Genomic DNA, 23,210 nt, shown 5'->3' with positions numbered 1-23,210 from the left:
GTTTTTTGCCCTTGAGCAAAAGGGAAAAATAAGCCACAATGCAGGGAGTGAAAGTTTGCAAAAAAATACCATTTGATAAGGTTATGTTTTAAAAACGTTTGTAAGGCACATGAAATATCAGTTTACACAGAATCTTTGGTGCAAGTACATTGCTGTCTGACTTTATCTAAAACCAATGGAGGCGGTAAATATCATGTAAGTTTAGTTTTGAAGACTCTATACCGGACCGAGTTTAAATTTGTTATTACCAGATCAATAATTTTGACAATATAACTGAAGTATTATCTCTCTGTGCAGTTGTCATTTTTTTTCACTTACGAAGAGTGCAGATTCTCTGCATTTGCAGGCTATGACTAGACTTACTCTTGTTCAACGCTACTATTTCTTCTTTAAAATGTCATGTTTGACCACATCGCTTTGTGTATCACTTTGCGCGTTATTTTGGTCTTTTTTGAAATGACGAGATGTAATTTTTTTGTTACTTGAAGATTAATTTTGGCTTTGTAACTGAAGTAACATCTTTCTGTGTAGGTGTCCTTTTTTAAAACTTATGGAGAGTGCAGATTCTCAACGATTGTAGCCTGTCACTAGATTTATCCATGTTCAATGCTAATATTTCCTTAAAATGTCATGTATGACCACTTTGATTTCTGTATTAGTTTCCACGTTCTTTTTTTGTATTTTGAAATTGTTTGCTGAAGGCTGGGTATTGATACGTACTTTCTCTTACGTTTTCCGACCAGCTACATCCTGCCTCACTGTGCATGTCATGGATTCCAGATGCCGAGTGGCCATTAGGAGTAACATAACATTTTTTATGGTGGTGTAGGCCAAAGGTCATGGCGATGTCTTGGAAATCACTGTGCGGACAAGGCAGTTGCTTTATTGAAAACGCATACTTTGTGTATGGGAAAAGAACAACGTGTAACTCACCATTAACATTTTTGATGACGCACATAGAAACAATGTTCCAATTTCATTGAAAATGGGCATATTCCGATGGTCTCGGACAGTTTCTTGTGAAATACATTTTTTTCCAAATTCTAAAATGTTAATGTTTTCTTTTAAAAACCAGTGTATTATTTCAAAATGCAAAGTGCTGCGTTGTACGTCGCTATATGTTCATTTTCAAGTTCTGTGTCACGGCACGTAGTTTTGCTTTTTGCAGGCTGCCATAGAAAGCAAAAGGAGCCCATGTATGGAACAACCACCTTCCCTTTCTACGGTGGCCATCTTGGAAAAGGATTTCGTTTTTTTAATCCGGAACGCCGCAGGCGGGCTGGATTATAACCAGAAATCCTATTTTTTAGTAGCAACCGTTACTGCTTTGCAAATCTAGATTGTTAATGGTAAATGTTATTACGTCTATGTCCTTTACTGAGAAATATAAAGTAGATGGACTGTATGCCATTTTTAAAAAAAATATGTTTACACTGTGAAAGGTGGTTCTTAAAGGAACATTTACTTTGCTTACGGATGGCGTTTTTTTTTTTTTTTGGTAGGACAGCTAATAAGGAAATTTGCTAACGGAAATGAGGAAAGAGGCACCACACAGTTATATGGGGGGGTGTAGGTGGACTGCTAAAAATGTTGTGCGTTTGTTATTTGTAAGGTGGGGCAGTGTTTCTCATGCTCCTTCATTACAGCAGTGGTGCTGTTTCTTTGGGAAGGAGGGATGGCCTTAGCTGATGTTGTTTTCAAATAACTAGACCTTTTCATAAATGTATGTAATGTGTACTACACTGGTAATGGCTGACTACCAATACGTGTTGGAGCTGTGCAAGGGAAATATTGAAGGTGGACGTTCCTACATCAATATAAAATGTATTTCCACACTGTCCACGAGGCATGCATCTTATTGTTAAGTGTGTACTGATTCTGTGACACGTCACTGTGCTGTACGCCAGCATATGGTCATGTGCCATTCTCTGCAAGGCGTGTAATTAAGTCAGAAGTTACTTTACATTATGGTTACGTGCCACTACTAAAAACCGATGACCTTTAGCAAAAAAACTTTCTTAAAGGGACGGTATGGTTAAATTGCCCTACTAAAAACCTGTGAAATTCAGTAAAAAAAACTTTATTAAAGGGACGTTATGGTTAAGTTGCACTAATAAAAACCTAATAAATTCTGTCAAAAACCGTTGTTAAAGGGACGTTATGGCTACAAGTAAAATCTAAAAACTCCTGAAATTCGCCAGTTATGGTAAGCTAAGCAACCATAACTCGCGCCACCATCGTGCCCTGCTAAGACTAACACCCAGTACATCAATGATGACATCACAAATATCATTGATGACATCACTGATGACATCACATGTGCATTTACTTTAAATTACATTCTTCATCACGCAATGTAGTGTCCTAAAGAACATTCCATTGCAGTGTTCTTTCTAGTACAGGAACCTACTCATACAGAAATGTATGTTCTGGCTGCAGCATACACCACAGAGGTGCTATATTTGTAATTTTCCAAAATTATATAATAAAACGGTGAATGCTTCTGTATTACACTTTTCTGTACGTTGAAACATGTACTAAGTAGCTAATAATGCATCACTTATTACATATTTCTACTAATACACGCAAAACATAAATAGACTACAATGCATACAAATATGGGGCTTATATATGGAGAGAAAAGTAAGCAAACAAGAGGCAGTATCATTAGCAGCTGTGTATAATGTGCATGATTGTATGCATGCACAAAAATGATTGCGGTGTTTCAGGCCTGCTTCTTCTTCTATACATGTACATCATAAGTTGCGATTAACTTCTAAGGAAACTAGTTTAAGAACATGTGAGAATAGCAATATCTATAAATGTAATACCTTTTGAAAGTTAAGTTTCAAACTGTCAGTAAATAAACCCACCTGGCCTAGATATGCAAGTGAACAAAAAGAAGGGGCTAGACATGTGATGTCATCAGTGATGTCATCAATGATATTTGTGATGTCATCATTGATGTCCTGGGTGTTAGTCTTAGCAGGGCACAGTGGTGGCGAGAGTTAAGGTTGCTTATCTTACCATAACCGGGTAATTTCAGGGGTTTTTAGATTTTACTTGTAACATAAAGTCCTTTTAACAACGTTTTTGACTGAATTTCATAGGTTTTTATTAGTGCTTAACTTAACCATAACGTCCCTTTAACAAAGTTTTTTTTACTGAATATATAGATATATATATATATTGGCGCTTGCCGCGGTCTATCTATTATAAGCTTAGAGCTAGCTTCACAATCATTTTGCTGTTTGCGTTTCAATTGCATCTGTACACAGGTAAACTGACTTGATATCGTCATCTGTTTCTGCAGCATAACCTTCTTCACCCTGAGCCCAAGATGTCACTTATCCTTGTTGCTATCTTGATGCCTTATAGAATATCTGCATTCTTTGATATCTACATCTCTTCTGTGTGCGTCATCTCTTCTGTGTGACGTCACCATTCATCCTTGCCTTTCATCTGCTCTGTTTCTTCGGGAATCTCATTCAGATGGCCATCATATTGTCTTGAATGCAGGTATGGTTTCTTCAATGGGTACCTTGCCTCCCAGATTCTCTTGGGTACTGGAACTCGTATGGGTACTGCACAGAGTCCATGCTCTGCTCTTTGCTGATTCAATCGTTCTGCATACTTCACATACTTTGGTTACCATTCTATAGATAACATAGGCAGAGCAGTTGGAGGGGTAGTACTTTGCTCCTCCTCTACAGACCATGACCAAAGAGGGAGAGGAAAACATAAGATCCAAAGTATTGCCAGACACGTGTGTTGGACCCACAATTAGCTGCAGCTAATTAAGGTCACCCAGACATGAGACCAAGTTAGCCGCCATTGTATCTTTAACATTATTGCTGTGAAGATTAAAATCCCTCAGTACAACAAAGGACTGATATTGTAGGCACAGGTCGGTGAGCAGAGCCACAGAGTCAGCCACAAATCTGGCATCATAGCCAGGAGGTCTATAGACAAGCAGAGTGTGCATTGTGTAAGAAGGCGACATTTCCATATGTAAAAGACACGCCTCCATATTAAGAGCATGTGTAAAGGCTAACATAGAGCTGGGGAGGTCCTTGCGGTGTATAAGTGCAATACCACCACCTGCCCAGAGGTTAGATCTATCAAGTCTAACAATAACATACTCCACCGGGAAGGCGAGGACTCAGACGTATCTTTCAGCTAGGTTTCGGTGATGACACAAAGTAAGGTGACAAATACTGCAAGAGATCATAACAATTACCAGCATGGGCCACCATAGATCTGGCGTTCAGTAAAACACAACTTACCTGCGACTGAGAATGAGTGGGTTTGAGCTTATATGTAGCTGAGGTTGAGACACAAGACCAGCCTACCGGGAAGGTAGTGTCACCAGGAGCAGTGAATAGCATTTAATACTAGACGTATGAGCCGTGGCTCAATGTCTTTCTGTGCCACGGATAGGCACAGATGGGCAAGACTTTAACCCCAGAACCCAACATCAAAGGCCCCTAGCACTCCAGAAAACAACTTGGGAGTTCTAAGTGCCTTTCATTGATAACATAAAGTGTGAGCTGCTTCTTGTGTCAAAATAAAACAGCTACCAGCAGGCTCCATTCCCCTTTCCTATGGCTACCCAGGAGCTCAGTGAGGTGCTGCAGACGATGAGGAGCTTATAAGAGAGCATGTGTCATAGCGTGAGCCATAAGGTGTCTGGAAGGAGACATTGAGGTGAACGGGAGAAAAAGAGGCCCAGGAGTGTATTGAGCATTGGAGGAACAGGCACAGCCTTCTCAAAGCGTGCCAGCGGTGCCATCCCCTGTCCCAAGCAAACTGATTGGCTGCACAAACAATCCAGGGTGCTAATATTTGTGTTGATTGGCACTACCTTCACGCTCTGCCCCTTTTTGTAGAGTAAGCCATATGAAATGATCCACTGCAGCCTTAAGACCAGCGAGTTCAGGTTCATTTGTTTTGAAGGCACTATTCATACCCCTTGCCTGTACGTTCTCATAGCTTCATCACACCTCTCCAGTTGTCCTTCTCACAAGCTCCACCAAGAGATTCCTCAAAGATTACTCAGCTAATTAGCATCCCACTGCTTTCTTAATGGTTACACTATTTACATTGCAAATACCATAAACCCTTCCATGAAGTGTTGTACATTGTAATTGGCCCCCAACAAGATGGTGTAGCGCCAAGAGCCCATCTTCCCTTGCTCGCATATCTAGCCAGTGCCCTTCTCACACTAGCCGCATTTGTCCAACTGGAATACGGGAGTGCGCATCTGGAACCATTGTTGACTGAGTATGCAAGAGCTTGGATTCCCAGTTGGGGCTCATTCTACAAGTGACATGCACTATGTACTTTATCTTTAGAACTGCCCACCCATGCCAATAGGTGCACATTTGAGTTTGAGCATCGATCTACTTCAGTCCTGGTCGCTCTCTTAAACATAGTAGAAAGAAGGAAAGTGTACATTTGTTCAATGACTTTACTTGTGATCATCTGCTTGTAGCTTTTGTAGTGATGTGTAAATAATAGCAAAAAAGTCAGTTGTAAAGGAAAAGCAAAATAGTATAATATTATTATAATTATTAGGATATTTATTGAGCATAGACCTAGCTTCGTTAAGCAACATAGCGCTTTCCAGTAATAGGGGAGAACATGGTGAGTGGAGCAGAGACACAAGGAGTGTGGAGCACACAGGGGAGCGTGAGGCCAGGTAATTTGTCAGCAATGGATCTACTAGCAACCAAGGGAGGAAATAGTGGGGATCAGATCATCCAGTCTTAGGTAGGGTGGTGTAAATTATGTATGCTTTGGAATGGTAAAACAAAACACACTGTCTGAAAGACACCACCAGTTTCAGAAACTTCTAAAACAGCATGGACTGAAGGGTGGATCGTATGGCTATGTGTGTTGATATTCAATCTGATCTATGGACATCCTTTCGTCTCACTTGTTATGCTTTCTTTTTAAAGGCAAATCGGGACGCAGTAATCAGTCGAGCCCCCGACCAGAAAGAAGACCGAGCTGTCAGCCTTCAAAATGCTTCTGCCGTGTATGACCTTCTGAGCATCACCATGGGCCGGAGAGGGCAGTATGTCATGCTATCTGAGGTATGGAAATCCAATGTTACTCTTTTCATCCTGCTGCGTGGGTGTTTTTTCTCCCATCTGTGCATATCCAAGATTGTGGACTCACATGTGATGTAATATCTGGTGACTCTCAAGAAAATTGGCTCCCATTGGTTCTCATCCAGTGACTCCACCCACATTCACTTTGTACCTTTACATGATTTCAGTCTTAAAAAGTACCGAAACTTGATTGCCCCACACACTTTTCCAAAGCTTTTGATTTAACGAAAAAGGGTGACATGTGTTCCTAGTTACTGCTGTCATGACCAGTATCAGTTACCTGCAAGAAAGTTAGAGTGGTCTGGAGGATGTCTAAAAATACTTTAGTTCCTAAAACAAAACTTGTCAGCACTCTAAAGCAATGTTTCTATTGGTGAAATGGAATATAAATCCCAAAGGTCATTGTGTTTCTATGCAACCATCTCAAGTGTACAGTTACATGATCCATCCTTTGGCAACTGTGACAAATCTCAAGATATTGTCACTGATCCCATGGGGGGAAGCCCCTTCCCCTGAGGGCAGGGAGGTGAGGCTGCTACCCGATAGTCTCCCTGGTGGTGCTACTCAGCGGGAGGATCTTATGTGGAGGGGAGCCAAGCCCTCCATGGGACCAGCAATGATAGTCTTGGGAGTACACCATATTCACCCCCTCCATTTCTCTCCCCTCTCTCCTCTCACCCCACTCAGTCCCCTGTAGTCCCCCACGTCTCTATGTACCTCTGTAGAATGGAGCACTTCATTCACACCAATCATACTGGGACGAGGAAGAGTGAGGCTTACCTAGGTGGAGTGCATACAATCAATGGCACGAAGAAAATCAACCAGAGAAGCAAAAGCCGACAGCGGAACCAACTTGTATGGCACAGTTTACTGGAAGCAGCCCTGGTGATAAAAAGTAAAGAAGGACTATGTACCTTGTCAAGGCAGCCCTGGAGGAGTGAGGAACGAGATGCCAGTTCTGTGGCGAGAGACCCGTCGCGAAGAGGACAAGACGCTCTCGAGGAGGCACAAGTGTCTCCACTAGGTCCATTCATCAAGGCCCTTGTCTGGTGATGGGGATAGAGGAAAACCGACTGGTGAAGTCGAACTCAGAAGAAGCTGCGCAGTCGAGGATGGAAGAGGGTGCCTACTGCTGCAGAGCCGCAGAGAGCAGGACACCGAGCACAGTAGCAACAGCAAAGCTCTGCTCCACTTCCAGGACAAACCGGGTACCGCAACAACATTTCCCAAAGATCGGGTCGGCTGGTGTGACATGGATTGGGCCAAACAGAGTAAAGGCACAGAAACGAATATCCTGAGAGATAGAAAGGGACAACAAAATAACTAGAAAAGACTAAAGAAACTTTAAGAAATATTTTATGTGCAACAGTACCTGGCAGGAGAATACTCCAGGTCGGTTCAATTGGTCATCACGTGAAGTATGAACAGAGGTCCTGCAGAGGCAACACACCAGGGTCTGGGACATATATGAAGTTGGGTAAGTTCTTCCAGATCAGCGTACCAAGGTCTGGGACCTACATGAAGTCGGGCGAGGCCCGCAAAAGCAGCCAATAGGGGTCAAGGACCAACAAGCCTGAAGAAGCTCACAGTCATAGGGATGAAGCCCAAAACAAGTCGGGGAGATCCCAAAAGAATATAAAGGGCTCTGGGACCCACCCAAAAGAGAGACAAGCTAGATAACAAGTCAGGGAGAACCAGAGACAACCCAGAGGGATCTGGGACCCATGTAGGAGAGGTGCACAAAGCTAAAACAAGGGTTTGAGGGCCCACTACCAAAAGAAGAGATATTTTCTGGAATTCCAATAACTACAGTAAAGTCTGGCAGTATAGAGAATCAGACTTGAGGCATCAGTTGTAAGTTGGAGAAAGAACAGGAGAAAAGACTCCCCCTGATACTTGGGAACTGTGTTTTGTGTTTTGGAAATCTACAGTCAAGTCTGTCAGGATAGTGAACCTGGTGCTAACTTTATAAGTTGGAAACACAACAGGGAAGAGGCTCCCACTTGATACTTGGGAACTGTGTTTTGGAAATCTATAGTCAACTCTGGCAGGATAGTGAACCAGACTTGATGACATTTGTAAACTGGAGAGAGCACGGGAAGGGAATCCCCTCTGATATTTGGGAACTATGTTTTGTACACGTTTTAAAGAACAGTTAAGATAAAGAACATTTAAGTTAAAGAATCACTCCATGTGTTTCCTCATCAGGAACTAAACAATTCAATCTGTATCCAGAGTGAGAGTAGGCTCCTTCTGGAACAAGAAGAGACCCAGTTTTTCCTTAATTAGTCTAGAGTGTAAGGACATAAATAGGTTTGGGCAGAGGACAATGCACATTTTGTTTTACTGGACATCCTGACTGAGTCCTTAGCATTTGTGTTGAGGTAGGGCAACCTCTCATAGAAATAGGGCAAGATAGGTTTTTCCTTTTCTTTTACTTTTACAAATAAAAGTATTTGCCAACAAACATGCCACCACTGTGTCAGACCCGTACTTTTGTTTGCACTCTTACACAACCTGTGCCACAACTTTAATAAACAATTGCCACTTTGTTCTATCTTGTCCCAGTATTGCACAGACTGAGACATCTTTGGATATCCTGAAGTCAAGGCTTACCCAGTGCACATGTTGATGTGTTGCATTGGGTTGGTTAGCAGATTTCTGATAATTGCATTGGTTACTCCACAGTCCTACTGTCACCTACCATGGCCAGATGCATCTATATGCATTCTATAATTAATCGCAAAAAGGTTACAGATCATTATGTTTGGATGTAGTTGTATGTGTGAAGAGATCTGGAAATGGCGCCATGTGGTCACTTTGAAAAGCTGTCTGCTGACTGTATCTTGAACGTCAGCATGAATCGCCTATCCTGTCTACGTGTCCTGTTTATCGGTTAGATGTTCTGCCTCTGCAATATCAGACAATAGATGTATTTGATTGATGGGACTTTATCTTTCATTGTTGGATGGGGTAAGTCCATGTTTGGGAGTGTTACATGGTTAGGCCTTCCTGAAGGAATTCTTTTCAGAGCTACCATGGAGGCACAGAGTATAAGCAAGGCTGCCAAGCATGGGTTCATTTGCAGAGATGGTGGGAGGATATTCCTCTATGTTTATTATCTTGTAGTTTGGCCTGGCACATTGCCCGGTTACTGGATCTGAAGCTCTTGATGACTGTATCATGGGGCAAGATTTGTATCGATATTGAAGGCCATTACCCTACAAGCATTCTAGATGATGTATATCATTTGCAACTGGTTTATCCATTCTAGGAGGAGTTTGTATATACTTCCTGAACAGGTGTCGGGGGGGCGTGTCATTATTTGCTGTTATCCGGAGGTTCAGGCACAATCAGGCTCCTTGCCTCTGGATCGTTTGTTCTGTTCTATACTTTGTAAATCAACACACTACACCAAAAAAAGGAAACTACAGCGAATACAGGAAGCAGCGGCAAGACTACGCCTCAGACTCAACAAGAGAAAGCCCGCCACACCAGCACTGAGAACTGTACACTGGCTACCAGTTGAAAAAAGGATTTACTTAAAAACCCTTTGCATAGCCCACAGAGCAATGCATGACCGAAGAGTGGGATTCATACAGGGACAAATATCCAACTATAAACTGAAACAAACCCTCTGATCCCGCAATGACATTTACCTCGAACCAAAGCAATACTCGAAACTGAAATATATTGGATCAGCCTTCTCTCACATCTCAGCAGAACTTTGGAACTCACTCCTCAAGGCACTATGAACCACAGAACACCTAAACTTCAGAAAACTACCAGAAATCCAGTTCTTTAACTCACCCACCTAAACAGGAAGTACTAATGAAGATAAACTTCTGGGCTTGACTTAATGAGAGACACCACAAATCATTGTAAAACCAAAATCGAACAAAACAAACTGGCCCATCGAAAGGAAAAGCATAATATCGCCAACCACCAAATATGGAACCCAGTAATCAAAACAATGTAACCTACAAGAACGCATAGACCTGCCTCACCACTAAACCTACCAAAACGTTCAATTTTCCTACAAACTCACTGCTCAACGACCAAATACAACACACAATTACTCCTACCACAGCACAAACTTGAAATCACACAGCAAATGCCACACCCTCTCTGAAATCCCACTCAACTCCAATACTCTAAATGTCCAGCACTACGCCACAGACACACGTAACAATACTATACAGACCCACACACCAAAATAACAACAAAGCCATACCATCTAGAAACAGACCCAACACACAGTGACTGTGTTTTCTGAACTATCAACAGCACAACACTCTCCCTCTCCGTCTCACTATCTATCATTCCCTAACCCTCCTTTGTTCTCAAATCTCCCTGAGCACCAGGACACCATGAAAACAGCAGCAGTGCATGGTACAAATCTCAATAACAGACCATACCCCATATACCGTAGCACCCATCGATGCCTATAGCATCTCCACAAATCTTGGGACAAGCACCGCCACAGCTCATCATCCACTCTGCTTCACTATAGCTTACTGTGTTACCCCAAAACTGTTTCATTTTTGCAATCATTGGTCAAAAGAGTCTTAACAGAGGCACTCATAAGCTGCTAAATCTGCGTGCATCAGAGCAGAGTTGTTATTTTGCAGTTCTACCTGCTATGCAATTTCAGAAGGTGCAGGTGAATCCCTTCCCTCTGACCCTTGTCTTCTGATAGTGCTCTATGAGTTGAGCTTCATCTCTCCCAGAAGGTGCACCTTCCACTCTTCACCATCCACCATCTTCTTCTAGCATGGAAGAGAGGGTTCGTCCCCTCGATCCAGGTGGGGGGTGCTCAGCTTCCCTTAGCCTCAGACTAAGGAGCACCACATTGGTAATCATTTCCTTGTTTGAGTGTGCTGGCTCTGAGAAGGAGAAGGCTGTTACCAATGAGACAATCTCTTCCTGAATTGTTGCATGCTGTGCCAGTGCCATCTCTGTCGAGCTAGCCGTGGAGCCTCACCGACACCCACTGGTGGCTGCATAAAGATTTACGAATGCAGAGGAGTCTGTAGTCATTTCAAAAGAGGAGGGATCTGTGGGAACAATAGTGTATTTACTAGGAATAACATTACCAAAGGTAAGTAATTTGTTCTTTTAAATTACAATTGGCAAAAAACAGTTTAAGGAACTACCCTGGAGTAGTGTTTGTGGAATGAAACTGCGTTGTAATGGATGTTCATATTATATACGTCCCAAAATCCCACAAGATCTTGCATAGCTCGGACCACTTATTGTATTGAAATAAGGCACTTTTCATGTGGGCACATAGGGATGCTTTATAGAGTTCAGTGCCTCGCAACATACTTCAGAAACAAGATGAGCTTCAATTCAAGATGGCTGATCCTGAATTTCAATAGGAAGGCTTCTTGAAAACCACATAAAGTGAAATACGTGTTTGAAAACCTAAATGGGGTGATTCTTGGAAGTCAAAGTTATAATTACAAAAGTGGATTAGTTCAGATGCAACTCATTTAAATCCACAGTGATGACATCCCGTTGTACATCAGTCTGCTTCGGATGCTCACTCTACTAGATGTCTACATGCCTGTCAACCTGCCCAACTAACACAAACATCTGCTTTGTCCAGGTTGCAAGAAGGTGTCCCTTCCCATACTGCTAAGAGCTATGCTGCTGTAATATTCACATCCAGTTACCTGCCTCAACACGTGAACTACAATTCCTATAGTGGGGAATTGACAATAAAACACACACGACATTATATACAGCTCGTAATGGAAATCTTAAACGACCTGGCTAACATGATGAAATGTACTCATCTGGGCGTTCTTGTAAGGATCCATAGGATTTATTTGTGACCACATTCTTTTTCTTCTTGTGACTCTTGTTTTGACTTCTCTAAGGCTTTGTACCTGTGAAACAAAAGCCACATTGTCTCTTTGGCATTGTTATTGTATCTTGGAGCACTTTTTTCGGCGTGATCCTTAGATCCGTAAGGCCCCTGCAGTCACTGCTGCCCCTACGTGATATACTATGGGCAGCGGTCTCCAATCCAGGGAGACTTTCCTCCTGAAAGCGACGCCCGTGAAACTGAAATGCTATTGCGAGGCCACGAGCTCAGGTGAAACCAGGAACCAAGAAACGCTACAAGGGAAGAAAAAAAGACAGGTAGACATTGTTATGGTGCAACTGGGAATGGACCCCTAAATGCCAGTCAAAGTCTTCCACCTCCCTCTTGTAGTACCCCTACCTGATTCTGGATACAAAGGAGGCTGTTGCACCTACAATGTTTCTACTAGCTGATACGAGTCCATAGATCAGGTGTCCGCCCGATGGAGCTGCCAGCGGGAGAAAAAGTCCACAGGTGTAAACACAGGGACCTGACCCGGACCTCATGAGGACGCGAACTAAGGGAGAAAGAAACGTAATCCAAGAAGCAGGTATAGGTATTCCCAATGTCCAAAAAGCAAAGTATTCCACGATAGAACAGCAAAGTTCAGCAAGATCCTTTAAGATCTACAGGGAAGAAAACAGAGTTAAGTTCCAGGTATAGCCAAAATCCAAAACAACACAACGTGCAGGGAGATCCAAAGGCAAATCCATCCATCAAAGAGAAGTCTGTGCGGAAGTCAAGCACACCAAACCAACAAGGTCAGCCAAGCCAGTCCCAGGATAACAGAGCCAAGGTCAAATATCATAGAAATCAGGACAAAGAAGCAAGAACGACACTCCAGTAAGTCCTGACACTTTTCTGCACAAGGTCATGAGCACATATAGAGTGTAAATTCCTATACCCTACTGGCATGTGGCATGTGAAACCTTGCATTATCTGTAATGGGTGGAATATGGTGGCGCTCCTTTGGGATCAAAAGGTAGAATTGTACTCTTCATTGAATATTGTGTTACCTAGTATAGCTAAAAACGTATTCACTAAGTAGGGAACAGCTTTTATGCACTCAGTGGTCATCCAGAAGAGCTGGGCTCAAGACAAGGTGTTTGTGTCCAGAGCCAACGTCTTTTGACCTGAAAAGGCGTAATTATCTCAAAAAAGTCCTGCCAAACCTTATGTGTGAAAGGATGGATTCACTGGATTTCGGGCTAACTGCAAAGGACCGTGGGGCATTCACAACCATACCAGAAATAGAAACAGTATGGGCCTCATTACAAGGAGAGCGGTCAGGGGTTAATGGCGCCGGTAAAGGTGCCAGAACTGTTAACCCCTTATCGCCCCATTACGAGGTCCGCTTGCGGGATCCCCTCAGGACGCCTGGTTTTACCTGATGTCTTTAGCGGGTCCCACGAGCAGCCCAGCATGCTAACAACGGGCCCGTCATTAATGGGCCCGTTGTTAGCATGCTCCCCATTCCTATTGAGCCCTATGGGGTCTCAAATGGGAATGGGGATGGACCGGGTCCGGGTTCCCTGAATGGGGAAATACCGGGCCCTCCAAGATCGGAATGGCCCAGTATTTCCCCATTCAGGGAACCTGGACCCGGGTTTCTAGGTAGCCATGCCCTTATTAAGGGCATGGCCGCCTTCAAACTCGTAATGAGGCCCCATGTCTTTCTATTTCTAGTGCAACACAATTCTAGTTCATTCTGGGAGCCCTCCTTGATCCACACTAGAAACAGATAAAAGGATTTTCCTAGCTTGTGTGACTAGTTATAGTATTTATTTTATTTCTAGCAAGTGCAGGTCTGAGCAACAATGTATATACATACTTTTTCTAGCATGGGCATCCCTCCCGTGCTCTTTACATTGAGCAAGTAACTGAAGTATTCCCGAACTCGAGCAGGCACCCACTAGAATTAGTATGTGCTCTAACAATGGCACACTGTGCAGGCTCCAGGGCTTCCAAATCAGCCCTCCAGTTCATGGCCGAATATATGATGGCCACAGGCAACCTGTGAATGTTCACAGGTCATCCAAATGTTATAGGGGTGGCCCACACATAGTCACAATCATTGACCCAGCAGGAACTAATCGTAACATAGCCCACTCATCAAGTGTTGATGACCTTCTTAAACTTAAAAAGAAAAATCTCGGACCGAGCTTCACGGCCACTTCTTACGGGAATATTTGAAAGCCAATACAATCCCGGCAGGCTTGTTTATATGCAATGAGCCACGTCTCTTCCTGTTTGACAAACAATACATGACCACTTTTAGCCAAATTGCTATTAAGTCAAATTGCTATTAAGTCGTGATCTTATGGTTTTGACTATTACTACAGTTCAAAGACTAAGGGCCTCATTACACGGTAGGTGGTAAGGGATTACCGGCACCGGTAAGGGCACCGGTGCCGGTAATCCCTTACTGCCCTACTATGAGGTCCCTCAGCGGGTACCGTCCTTAATGTGTGATCAGAACACACGTTAAGGACGGGACCCGCTGAGGGACTTCAGAGCTAATAACGGTACCGCTAATAGCGGTACCGTTATTAGCTCCTTCCCCATTCCCATTGAGCCCTATGGGGGCTCGAATGGGAATGGGGAATGATAATTGGCATGGGGATTTACCGGGTCCTCCAGGGTCAGAATGTCCCGGTAAGTCCCCATACCGCCTACCCAGACCCAGAAGGCGGTAAGGGGTAGCCATGGCGCTAATAGCGCCATGGTTACCTCCTACCGTGCAATGAGGCCCTAAGTCTAGAAACTCAAAAAACACTGGAAAGTGAGTAAAGCTAATTTTCTATCTAACACCCTCATTTCAGATACAAAGGATCAATTAGATTCTGTTGCGAAGTGACTTGCAGGCTTAACTTAGGTCATATATTAGGTTTATTCAAGACACTTCAGTTACAGTTACATGGAAGTAAATACAGGAGTATGGAGTATTATAAGCACTGGCCCCATCACCCAGGCAGGGAAGCTCTAACTGCCTGCCTCAGTACGGAACCCTCAGATCAGCATTCCATCATTCACCCAGCAACATTCCATATGACATCACACACTCACATAGGCAGATCAACACAGACAGTCACTATATAACACATCTCCCTCCTTTTTCCAAAGCCACACACACACAGAAAGTCACAACGTAACACATCTCCTTCCTTTTCCAGACCATACATGTACAAATCAGACACACAACAAGGTATTTCTCTAAACCCGTCTCAAACACGCATCTAATACCAAACCGAAACAGACACATTCACAGCGACACAACACCACTCACCCATTCAAACATCAAATATACTCAGCCTGTTGGGTGTGACCTACTTAGCCAATACATTCAAATACTGCGGAAGAAGCTGAGACACTGGCCAGGCATCCCAAACCCATCTGCGTACCCGGTGAATGACCACAATCAACCCAATGCAGAATTGACAGAAACTGACATGCCACACCCCACTAATTTGGATGAAACACAGGCTTTGACACAACTACATATAAGCAAAATATCACTACAGAGGGGCTACCTCCTTTAACACTTGCGGGAACTCACGAAAAAGTACTCATCCACTGAGGTACCTGTCCTACTCTACACGGGCTGAGGCGCTACCTCACGCACATCACTATGTTCCACAAACCTGAGGCGCTATCTCCCTCATATACACTTGTGTCCATTCACGTCAGTGGCGCTTTTCTTGCTAACACTAATAGAGACACCTACCGGAGGCGCTACCTCACACATATGCACTAATCCATGCACAACAGAGGCGCTACCTCTCTCTAATACTTGGCATAAACCCGGAGGCGCTACCTCCCTAACATACCCTAGTGACACTCACCTCAGAGGCGCTACCTCTCAAAGGAAACTTATTGTCACTCTTACTGGAGGCGCTACCTCCCTAAAATACCCATTGAGCCACACTTATAGAGGCGCTACCCCCATCAAACGTGACCCACATAGCAGAGGCGCTACCTCTAAATAACATCAAAATGCCATTCACCAACAGAGGCGCTACCCCTTACTGATTCTGATGACGACACATACACATCTCTCCTTCCTTACAAAATGTCATTCACATCAGAAGCGCTACTTCTTCAGTTACCACCTGATACATGCCATCTACATGCCCATTATAGTGCATCTATCTTACTTCCAACTTTAACTGAATCATGTAAAACATTTTACAATTCACCATGTTATAACTGCGGAGTTATTAAGTTAACCAACATTTTTGTCCTAGAAGTCCATTGTCATGTCTTGACCTTAAGATAAATACTATGCTCCTAAAAGTCCATGTCAAGTTTTGACCCTATATGCAATGGCAACTGAACTCCTGAAAATCCTCAAAAAGATTATACTAGCTCACTCTTCCACATGCAACTCCATTAGATACAACACAAATTCGGCGCTTCACCCCTTTTTTTTTTTTTTATGGAGTATGCTTCGTTATGCATGTTAACATAATAAACATATTATTCACCCTACTAGAAGTCCATGGGTGGTCCGCACCCTTACCCTGGAAATCCTCCAAGATGTTACATCCTTTGCATTGCATTTCATACACTTATATCTTACATGTTAAACTTATTAAAAAGGATACATCTCGTCTTGACTTTGTTTGCATTGACCCTCTTTAACTCTTTTGCTGTGAAACTAACAAAATCCTGCGATGCCCCTTCAAAACGCTGCATCTCGCCCAGGGGCCCCAAGTCTGCAATGCCTTACCGTGCAGCTCCATAACTTCTAGACTCTTTTGCAGGATGCTACGTCTTTTGCTGTGGTCCTTCATGCTCTCTACACTCTATAGAAGATGCTGCCAATCCTCAACGCGTGACACCGGCCCAACTTCCTTCTTGCGGCACTTTCGGCGTGTCACGCTAGTGCACAACAGTTCCATAGCATCCTCATATCTTGAAAAGATACGTTTTCCGCGTATCCAAATGAGGAGAACTTTATTCCCTTTCCATACACCTCTGTGAATACATTCCTCCATGAGTTCACTCATCCGCGCATTCGCGATCTGCATCCGACGCTCTCCGGGTGTCGCCAGCATCACGTGGTGCGTTACAAACTCTAACGGCTCCCAACAAACAAACCCAAGGATTTTCTTCTTGTGCCATGGCAGCTGTTCGTATCCGACACTTTCCGAGTGCCGCTACGCAGCGCTGCCACGTGACTCATTAGTTGAAACAGGTTCTTTTCTTTAACACCGGCACACATCCAGCGTATCTTTTTGCAACGGACTTACGTTCCTTGATCGCCAACACCTCAGGCCCCTTCAATGACGTCACCATTTCTACTCGACAGCCGACACGTAACGGAGCTCTCTGTTACCAACCGCCACGCATGCACGACGCGAACTGGTGACAGTTGCCATTGCCAGTGCAGAGTGCCATTATACAGCAAACAGTTACATCTGCGTACCGGTCAATTTACATACCATGTGCATAGCGCGTAAAATGTATCAAGGTGATATTTACACATTTTTGTGCTAAGGGGTGACTTATGATTCTCTCAAGACCTCCCATTTTTTTTTTTACCGCTCTTCTGTAATGGAGCTTCGCCGTTCTAGTGCTGTGGGGTTCGCATTGCTTTTCCCCAACCCTGGTATCCTGCGGCCCTTCAGGACAGACAGACAGTGTCTTCTTGCTCCCCTTATTAGATGGGACTGTCACTATTGCTTGGTGGAGCAGTCAATCCGCAGAATGTCCCATTAACTCGCCCCTTTTTCTTTTCTCACAAGACCATTACACTTAGCTGCTTCTTCCTTTATTTTGGTACACTTGTAGCAGCTGTGGAACATGAGTGGGACCTCTCAGCCAGTCCTTCCCACTATAACAGGGTTGGCTTCTTTCTACCTGGGGCTTTTTCATCTTCATACTGTTTCATGCATTAACCCTGAGAAGCCTCCTACTTATGCTGATCCCTGATGCAATGGGGCTTCCTTACTCTTCCCCTCCTTAACCCTGGGTGATGGGTCTCTTACTTGTGTTGTGGGGGCAGTGCTGATCTCCGCTGTTTCCTCCTGTCTACTGCACCCCCCGCAGCAGGCTCCTTCTTCTTCAGCTCCTTCTTTTGTGCGCAGATTCTTGTAGGAAGACCAACTCGTCGCCAATGTTGCGAAGTGACTTGCAGGCTTAACTTAGGTCATATATTAGGTTTATTCAAGACACTTCAGTTACAGTTACATGGAAGTAAATACAGGAGTATGGAGTATTATAAGCACTGGCCCCATCACCCAGGCAGGGAAGCTCTAACTGCCTGCCTCAGTACGGAACCCTCAGATCAGCATTCCATCATTCACCCAGCAACATTCCATATGACATCACACACTCACATAGGCAGATCAACACAGACAGTCACTATATAACAGATTCGATTAACAAACTTTTTGAAGACTTTAAAGCATCCACAATCACCAAAAAAACTAAGAAACTCGCAAAAGACATTTGCAAGTTTAAGCTAGAGAAAGTTTTCCCATATACTACGGATGCATACTTAGAAGCCATCAATAAACAATCAGCATCGAAATGAGGCTCAGGAAACAAGAATCGAGTTGTTTCTTTTTCAAGTAGCAGTGGCTCTGACGACCAATCCACACAGAATCAACAACAACAACAATTTGGCAATTTCCAACAAAATACCCCTTTTTTAGGCAGAGGAGGTTTTGGAATGCCCCCATGGGGCCCGCCATGGTTTCAACCATACATACCAAAGCAGAAACCCTGGGGCAGGAGACGCAGAACCCGCTAAATACCAGGATGACACCACAAATTCCAATTTTTAACGGGCCAAACTCAATCTTAACCAGTCCCAGACATCGGTACTGCCTAAGGGCCTTCATTTGTTCCAACAAGCGGGCCTGACTGGTATTCTTCGGAAATGCAAATTCGCAGATTCTTACGTACTGTAAGACTCAAAGCATTCTTCCAGGACAGACCAGACCCTGTCACAGAACAAGATTCAGGACTTCGATGTCCATCATCATTTACTCCTCAAGACAATCAGATGTCTATGGAAATTTTGACTTTCGAAAAGTGTGTCATTAAGGATTTACACAACTTGAAAACCAAAAGCTTCAGACATCCTACCGCACATAATCTTTTGATTGATGAAACTCATGCTCTCAAAGAACTGGCATCCAACACAACCATCGTGATTAAACCAGATGATAAGGGGGTGGTATAGTCGTGATGACTAACACACAGTATCTTCAAATGGTGAATAAACTATTAGAGGATACTATAAGTTATCAAAAATTGAAAAATGATCCATCCAAAGACATCAAAGCCGAAATTGAACAGGTAGTGAAATATGCCTTTGACCGTAAATGGGTGTCTGACAACGAATGTGAATTCCTGACTACCAGTCAGGGACGCACTCCCACCCTATATGCGTTACCTAAGATTCACAAAAAGTTTGTCAATCCACCTGGCCGACCGATAGTATCCAGTTGTGGTACCATACTTGAACCACTCTGTAAATTCATTGATACGTTTCTCAAACCGATGAGCATGACAACAGACACTTACCTAAGAGATACCATGAACACCATTCAAATCTTTGAAAATGTGAGCTTTGATCCTACAGAACAAATCTTAGTCACAATGGACATAACATCTCTCTACACCAGCAACCCCCAGTTAGAGTCCCTGGTCTGCATAAGGGAATATCTTACAGAACTTAATCAAGCAAGGGTACCCACTAACTTCATCTTGGAGCTGTTGGAACTTGCACTCTGCAAGAACTATTTCAAGTTCAATGGTACCTTCTTTCTTCAAATAAAAGGAACAGCGATGGGAACTGCTTTTTCTCCCAGTCTGGCCATTTTATTCATGGCCATATTTGAGTCAGAACACATTTATTTTGTGCGCTATGAATCCCTTCTTCAGATGCATAACCAATTGGAAGCGATACATCGATGATATTATTTTTCTGTGGAAAGGAACCGAACATGAACTTCAAACATTTCTAACCTGGCTTAATCAGGTAGACAGGAACATCCAATTTACCCTCGAATATTCCAAAACACATGTTAATTTTTCAGATCTCGAAATTCGACATGATAATGGCAGACTCATATGCTGCCTACACCACAAAGAGAGTGCAAGAAATACTTTATTGCACTACACCAGCGATCATCCTCGACACCTCAGGGACAATCTCACTCACGGACAATAATTGCGGATAAGGCATAACTGTACTGACATACAGGACTTCCAAAAGAAAGCGGATGAATTAGACATCAGATTGAAGGAAAGGGGTTATCCCAAGAAGCTCATTAATCGGTCTCGCAAACGTGCACGGTTCACTGACCGAGATGCTCTATTAACCACCAGAACAAAGACAACAGAGAATACCAGGATGACCTTTGTACTCACGCATGGTCCTAACACTTTTCATGGTCCTACCACTGGGATATTGTAAAACTGGACTTACTAGAGGAACCTCCTCCACGTTTTGCTCTTAAGAGAGCACCCAACATCCGGGAGAAGCTGGTGCACTCTTGCTTTCTCAAACAACCTCTAAAAACTGGCCTGTGGGATCTCTGCTCTACGCTCTGTGCTCTACAAAAGGCCACTAGCTTTGTGGCTCATGCACTGCATGTGCCTTCACTGGCAAGATTAAAGAATTTACAATTGGAGACCGAACATGGGTCCTACCACACCTTACCAACTGCAAAACCAAACAAGTGGTTTACTGTATTGAGTGCCCTTGCGGACTAAGATACATGGGACAGACAAGTAGAGAGATACATATTAGGATATCCGAACATTGCTCCCGCATTAGGTGCAAAACCACCTCAGCTTGTCTTGTGAATCACTACATAGCACTGAAGCACTCGCCTAATGATTTGAGGTGGTGGGTGTTGGATGTAATTAAGAACTCCACAAATGTTCCTAGAAGCCTACTTGAAAGAGAAGCGCGCTGGATCTTCCGGATGGAGACTCACACACTAGGTTTAAATGAAGAATTCCTCCCACCATTATAAGACCAATCGTGGATTATTCATCCATTTATTCTCCTTCATGAAACACTACTAACATGGCGTCTCACTTGCATATTCCTCACTAGCCTTTGTACCCTTGGTCTGCAGGAAAAACAGCAATCCTTGCATTCATGTACCTCTGCAATCTTCATACATGAAGTTTCCATATCTGGACCCTCTATCTACCACCTGCATATATCTCTGAGAGGCCTTTACAGCCTTTATATTAGCCACACACAGAGAAGTCTGCAATTTTTGCCTTCATGGCAAAACTCACATGATAAGATTATTGGTCTTATTCATTTTCTGATTTGATTTGGCTGTTAGTCATTCCATTTTTTTGAACCTATTCCCACAACGTGCTCTTGGCACGTGTTGTTTTTTTAATGACATTAAATATCACTTTGGTGTGACTCGGCATCCTTTCACACAAATTCCTTGCAAGCACGTGCAGTTTTTTAAATGTACTTGTATCCATTTCCTTGTTTAGGATCGGGGTATACTACACAAGCGTTTCTTCGTTTGTAAACGCTAGCGTTGGCCTTCAACTACGCCATGTATTGTCAGCGGTCAGCGCCACACATGAGACGAACCCACAATGGGCTCACCTCATTCATGCAATCCTACTGGTACATGCTCACTGACTGACAGGAGGATACGACCCTTTTCATCCTGTCAGCAGGTGCCACGTCCCCAAAACAGGAAATACCTGACCGGATCCGGCCGCCCAGCAGGCTTCTCTTACAGCACAGCCCCATTCCAGCTGCACGGCCAGACCGCATAGGCAGCTTTCACGATTCTTGCCGCCGCGGGTAAGTTACAGCACACAGCCTTTTTCATCTTGTTTACACTGGTAGTGGGTACTTTAGATAGTGCACACTGCAATATATCTACGTCACTGCACAGCAAGAATATTTAACAGGGCAATTACCGCACACAGCCTTTTCTTCTTTCCCTCTCACTTACAACAGAAGTGGGTACCTTACATAGTGCACACTGCAACATCCACGTCACTGTACGGCAAGAATATTTAACGGGGAATGAATATTCTACAAACTACTCCCCCAATGCATGATGAATGCCTAAATATTGTGCACTGTGATATCCACGTCACTACACGGCAAAAATACGTAACGGGGAATCAATATTTCACAAATTACTCCCGCATTTCATGACCAATACCTTATCTCCAATGAATACTTGACAGAACAGTGTAAGTCAATATTCTGTTTGGTTATTTTAGGTCTACAGGGGACCTTTCTGCATGTCGGATGCCCATACCGCATTGATCAGCTAATACTTTGTTGACTTAGACTCTTCATTTTCCAACATAAGTAAGTTTACTATTTTTAGCTCTACTCACATTTGCCATGCCACTATTTAATTCTTAATACATGACTTCTGTGCCATATGCTGCAACTATTTTTGCTGCACTCCAATAGAATTAATTCTAGACATGTTCTGTCTAATTAGATCACCGACTGTTACATATTCCAGTCCGAATCTAAGCTGGTTCACAACAAGACCCCCGCAGGCTCTCTGTATTCATTATACACTCGACCTCAATGTAGGACATTCTCCCTCTTTTTATGAATCTGTTTACTTTTTCATAATTAAAATTCAGGTGATCACAATGTAATAGACATCATTCATTTATCTACACAGTGAACAGCTGTTTGTTTTCCTAGACCTTTCGAATTTGATGTGCGACGCTCGCCCGCCATGGCGTGGACCTGTGGCGAGTAATTTTAGTCCGAAAATCCCTCCAGTAACATTGGGTAAGGATTATTTCTAATCAGGAGTCTTTTAATGTTTAATTCAGTTTTCTTTTGCCCTTAGGCCTTAACTTAACGTACTAATAGATGTAGATGAATAAAATAGAAACACAGAATCAAATACATTTTTTAAATTTTCAAAAAACCACTAATTGAGTTTTGTCTGCTTCCCCTAGGGACCACTTCTTTCCACTTTGCCCGAAGAAGGCATTTTCAGATTTTGAAGGCCGACAGGTGGCCCGCCAAAGACAGTCCTGTTATTTACTGTTTGCTCTCTCAATATTCATGTACTGGCAGACACGTTTATTTGATATTTATTGTCTACTTTGTTAATTACATTTTTCTCAAGTACACTTTATTTGTTCTTTGTTGTGAAGTTGTTTTTGTTGTTCAATTATTCATTGTTAAAACACAAATTACGTTTTATATATCTTTATTGTTTTTCATGATTTTT

At 43.2% G+C, this 23,210-nt stretch overlaps 1 protein-coding gene and 1 long non-coding RNA gene across 2 annotated transcripts in view; one reads left to right on the top strand and one right to left on the bottom strand.

Annotated features, from left to right (window-relative positions):
• The window catches only part of TTC7A (tetratricopeptide repeat domain 7A), a 2,220,458-nt gene that overhangs the window by 671,551 nt on the left and 1,525,697 nt on the right, over positions 1-23,210 (top strand). The window contains exon 9 of the mRNA XM_069608425.1: positions 5,961-6,098. Coding sequence (XP_069464526.1) covers positions 5,961-6,098 — 138 coding nt within the window. The remainder of the gene's footprint in view (positions 1-5,960; positions 6,099-23,210) is intronic.
• Positions 6,092-23,210, bottom strand: part of LOC138468031 (uncharacterized) — a 131,722-nt gene continuing 114,603 nt past the window's right edge. The window contains exons 2-3 of the long non-coding RNA XR_011268182.1: positions 12,349-12,614; positions 6,092-12,242 (exon numbers count right to left, since the gene is read on the bottom strand). This is a non-coding gene — a long non-coding RNA (uncharacterized lncRNA). The remainder of the gene's footprint in view (positions 12,243-12,348; positions 12,615-23,210) is intronic.

This window comes from Ambystoma mexicanum, chromosome 4q (assembly GCF_040938575.1).
Source record: "Ambystoma mexicanum isolate Mex_15411 chromosome 4q, UKY_AmexF1_1, whole genome shotgun sequence".
NCBI classification, from domain to species: Eukaryota; Metazoa; Chordata; class Amphibia; order Caudata; family Ambystomatidae; genus Ambystoma; species Ambystoma mexicanum.
The sequence above is the reverse complement of the archived record's forward strand: the minus strand, read 5'-3'. Positions and strand labels throughout refer to the sequence as shown.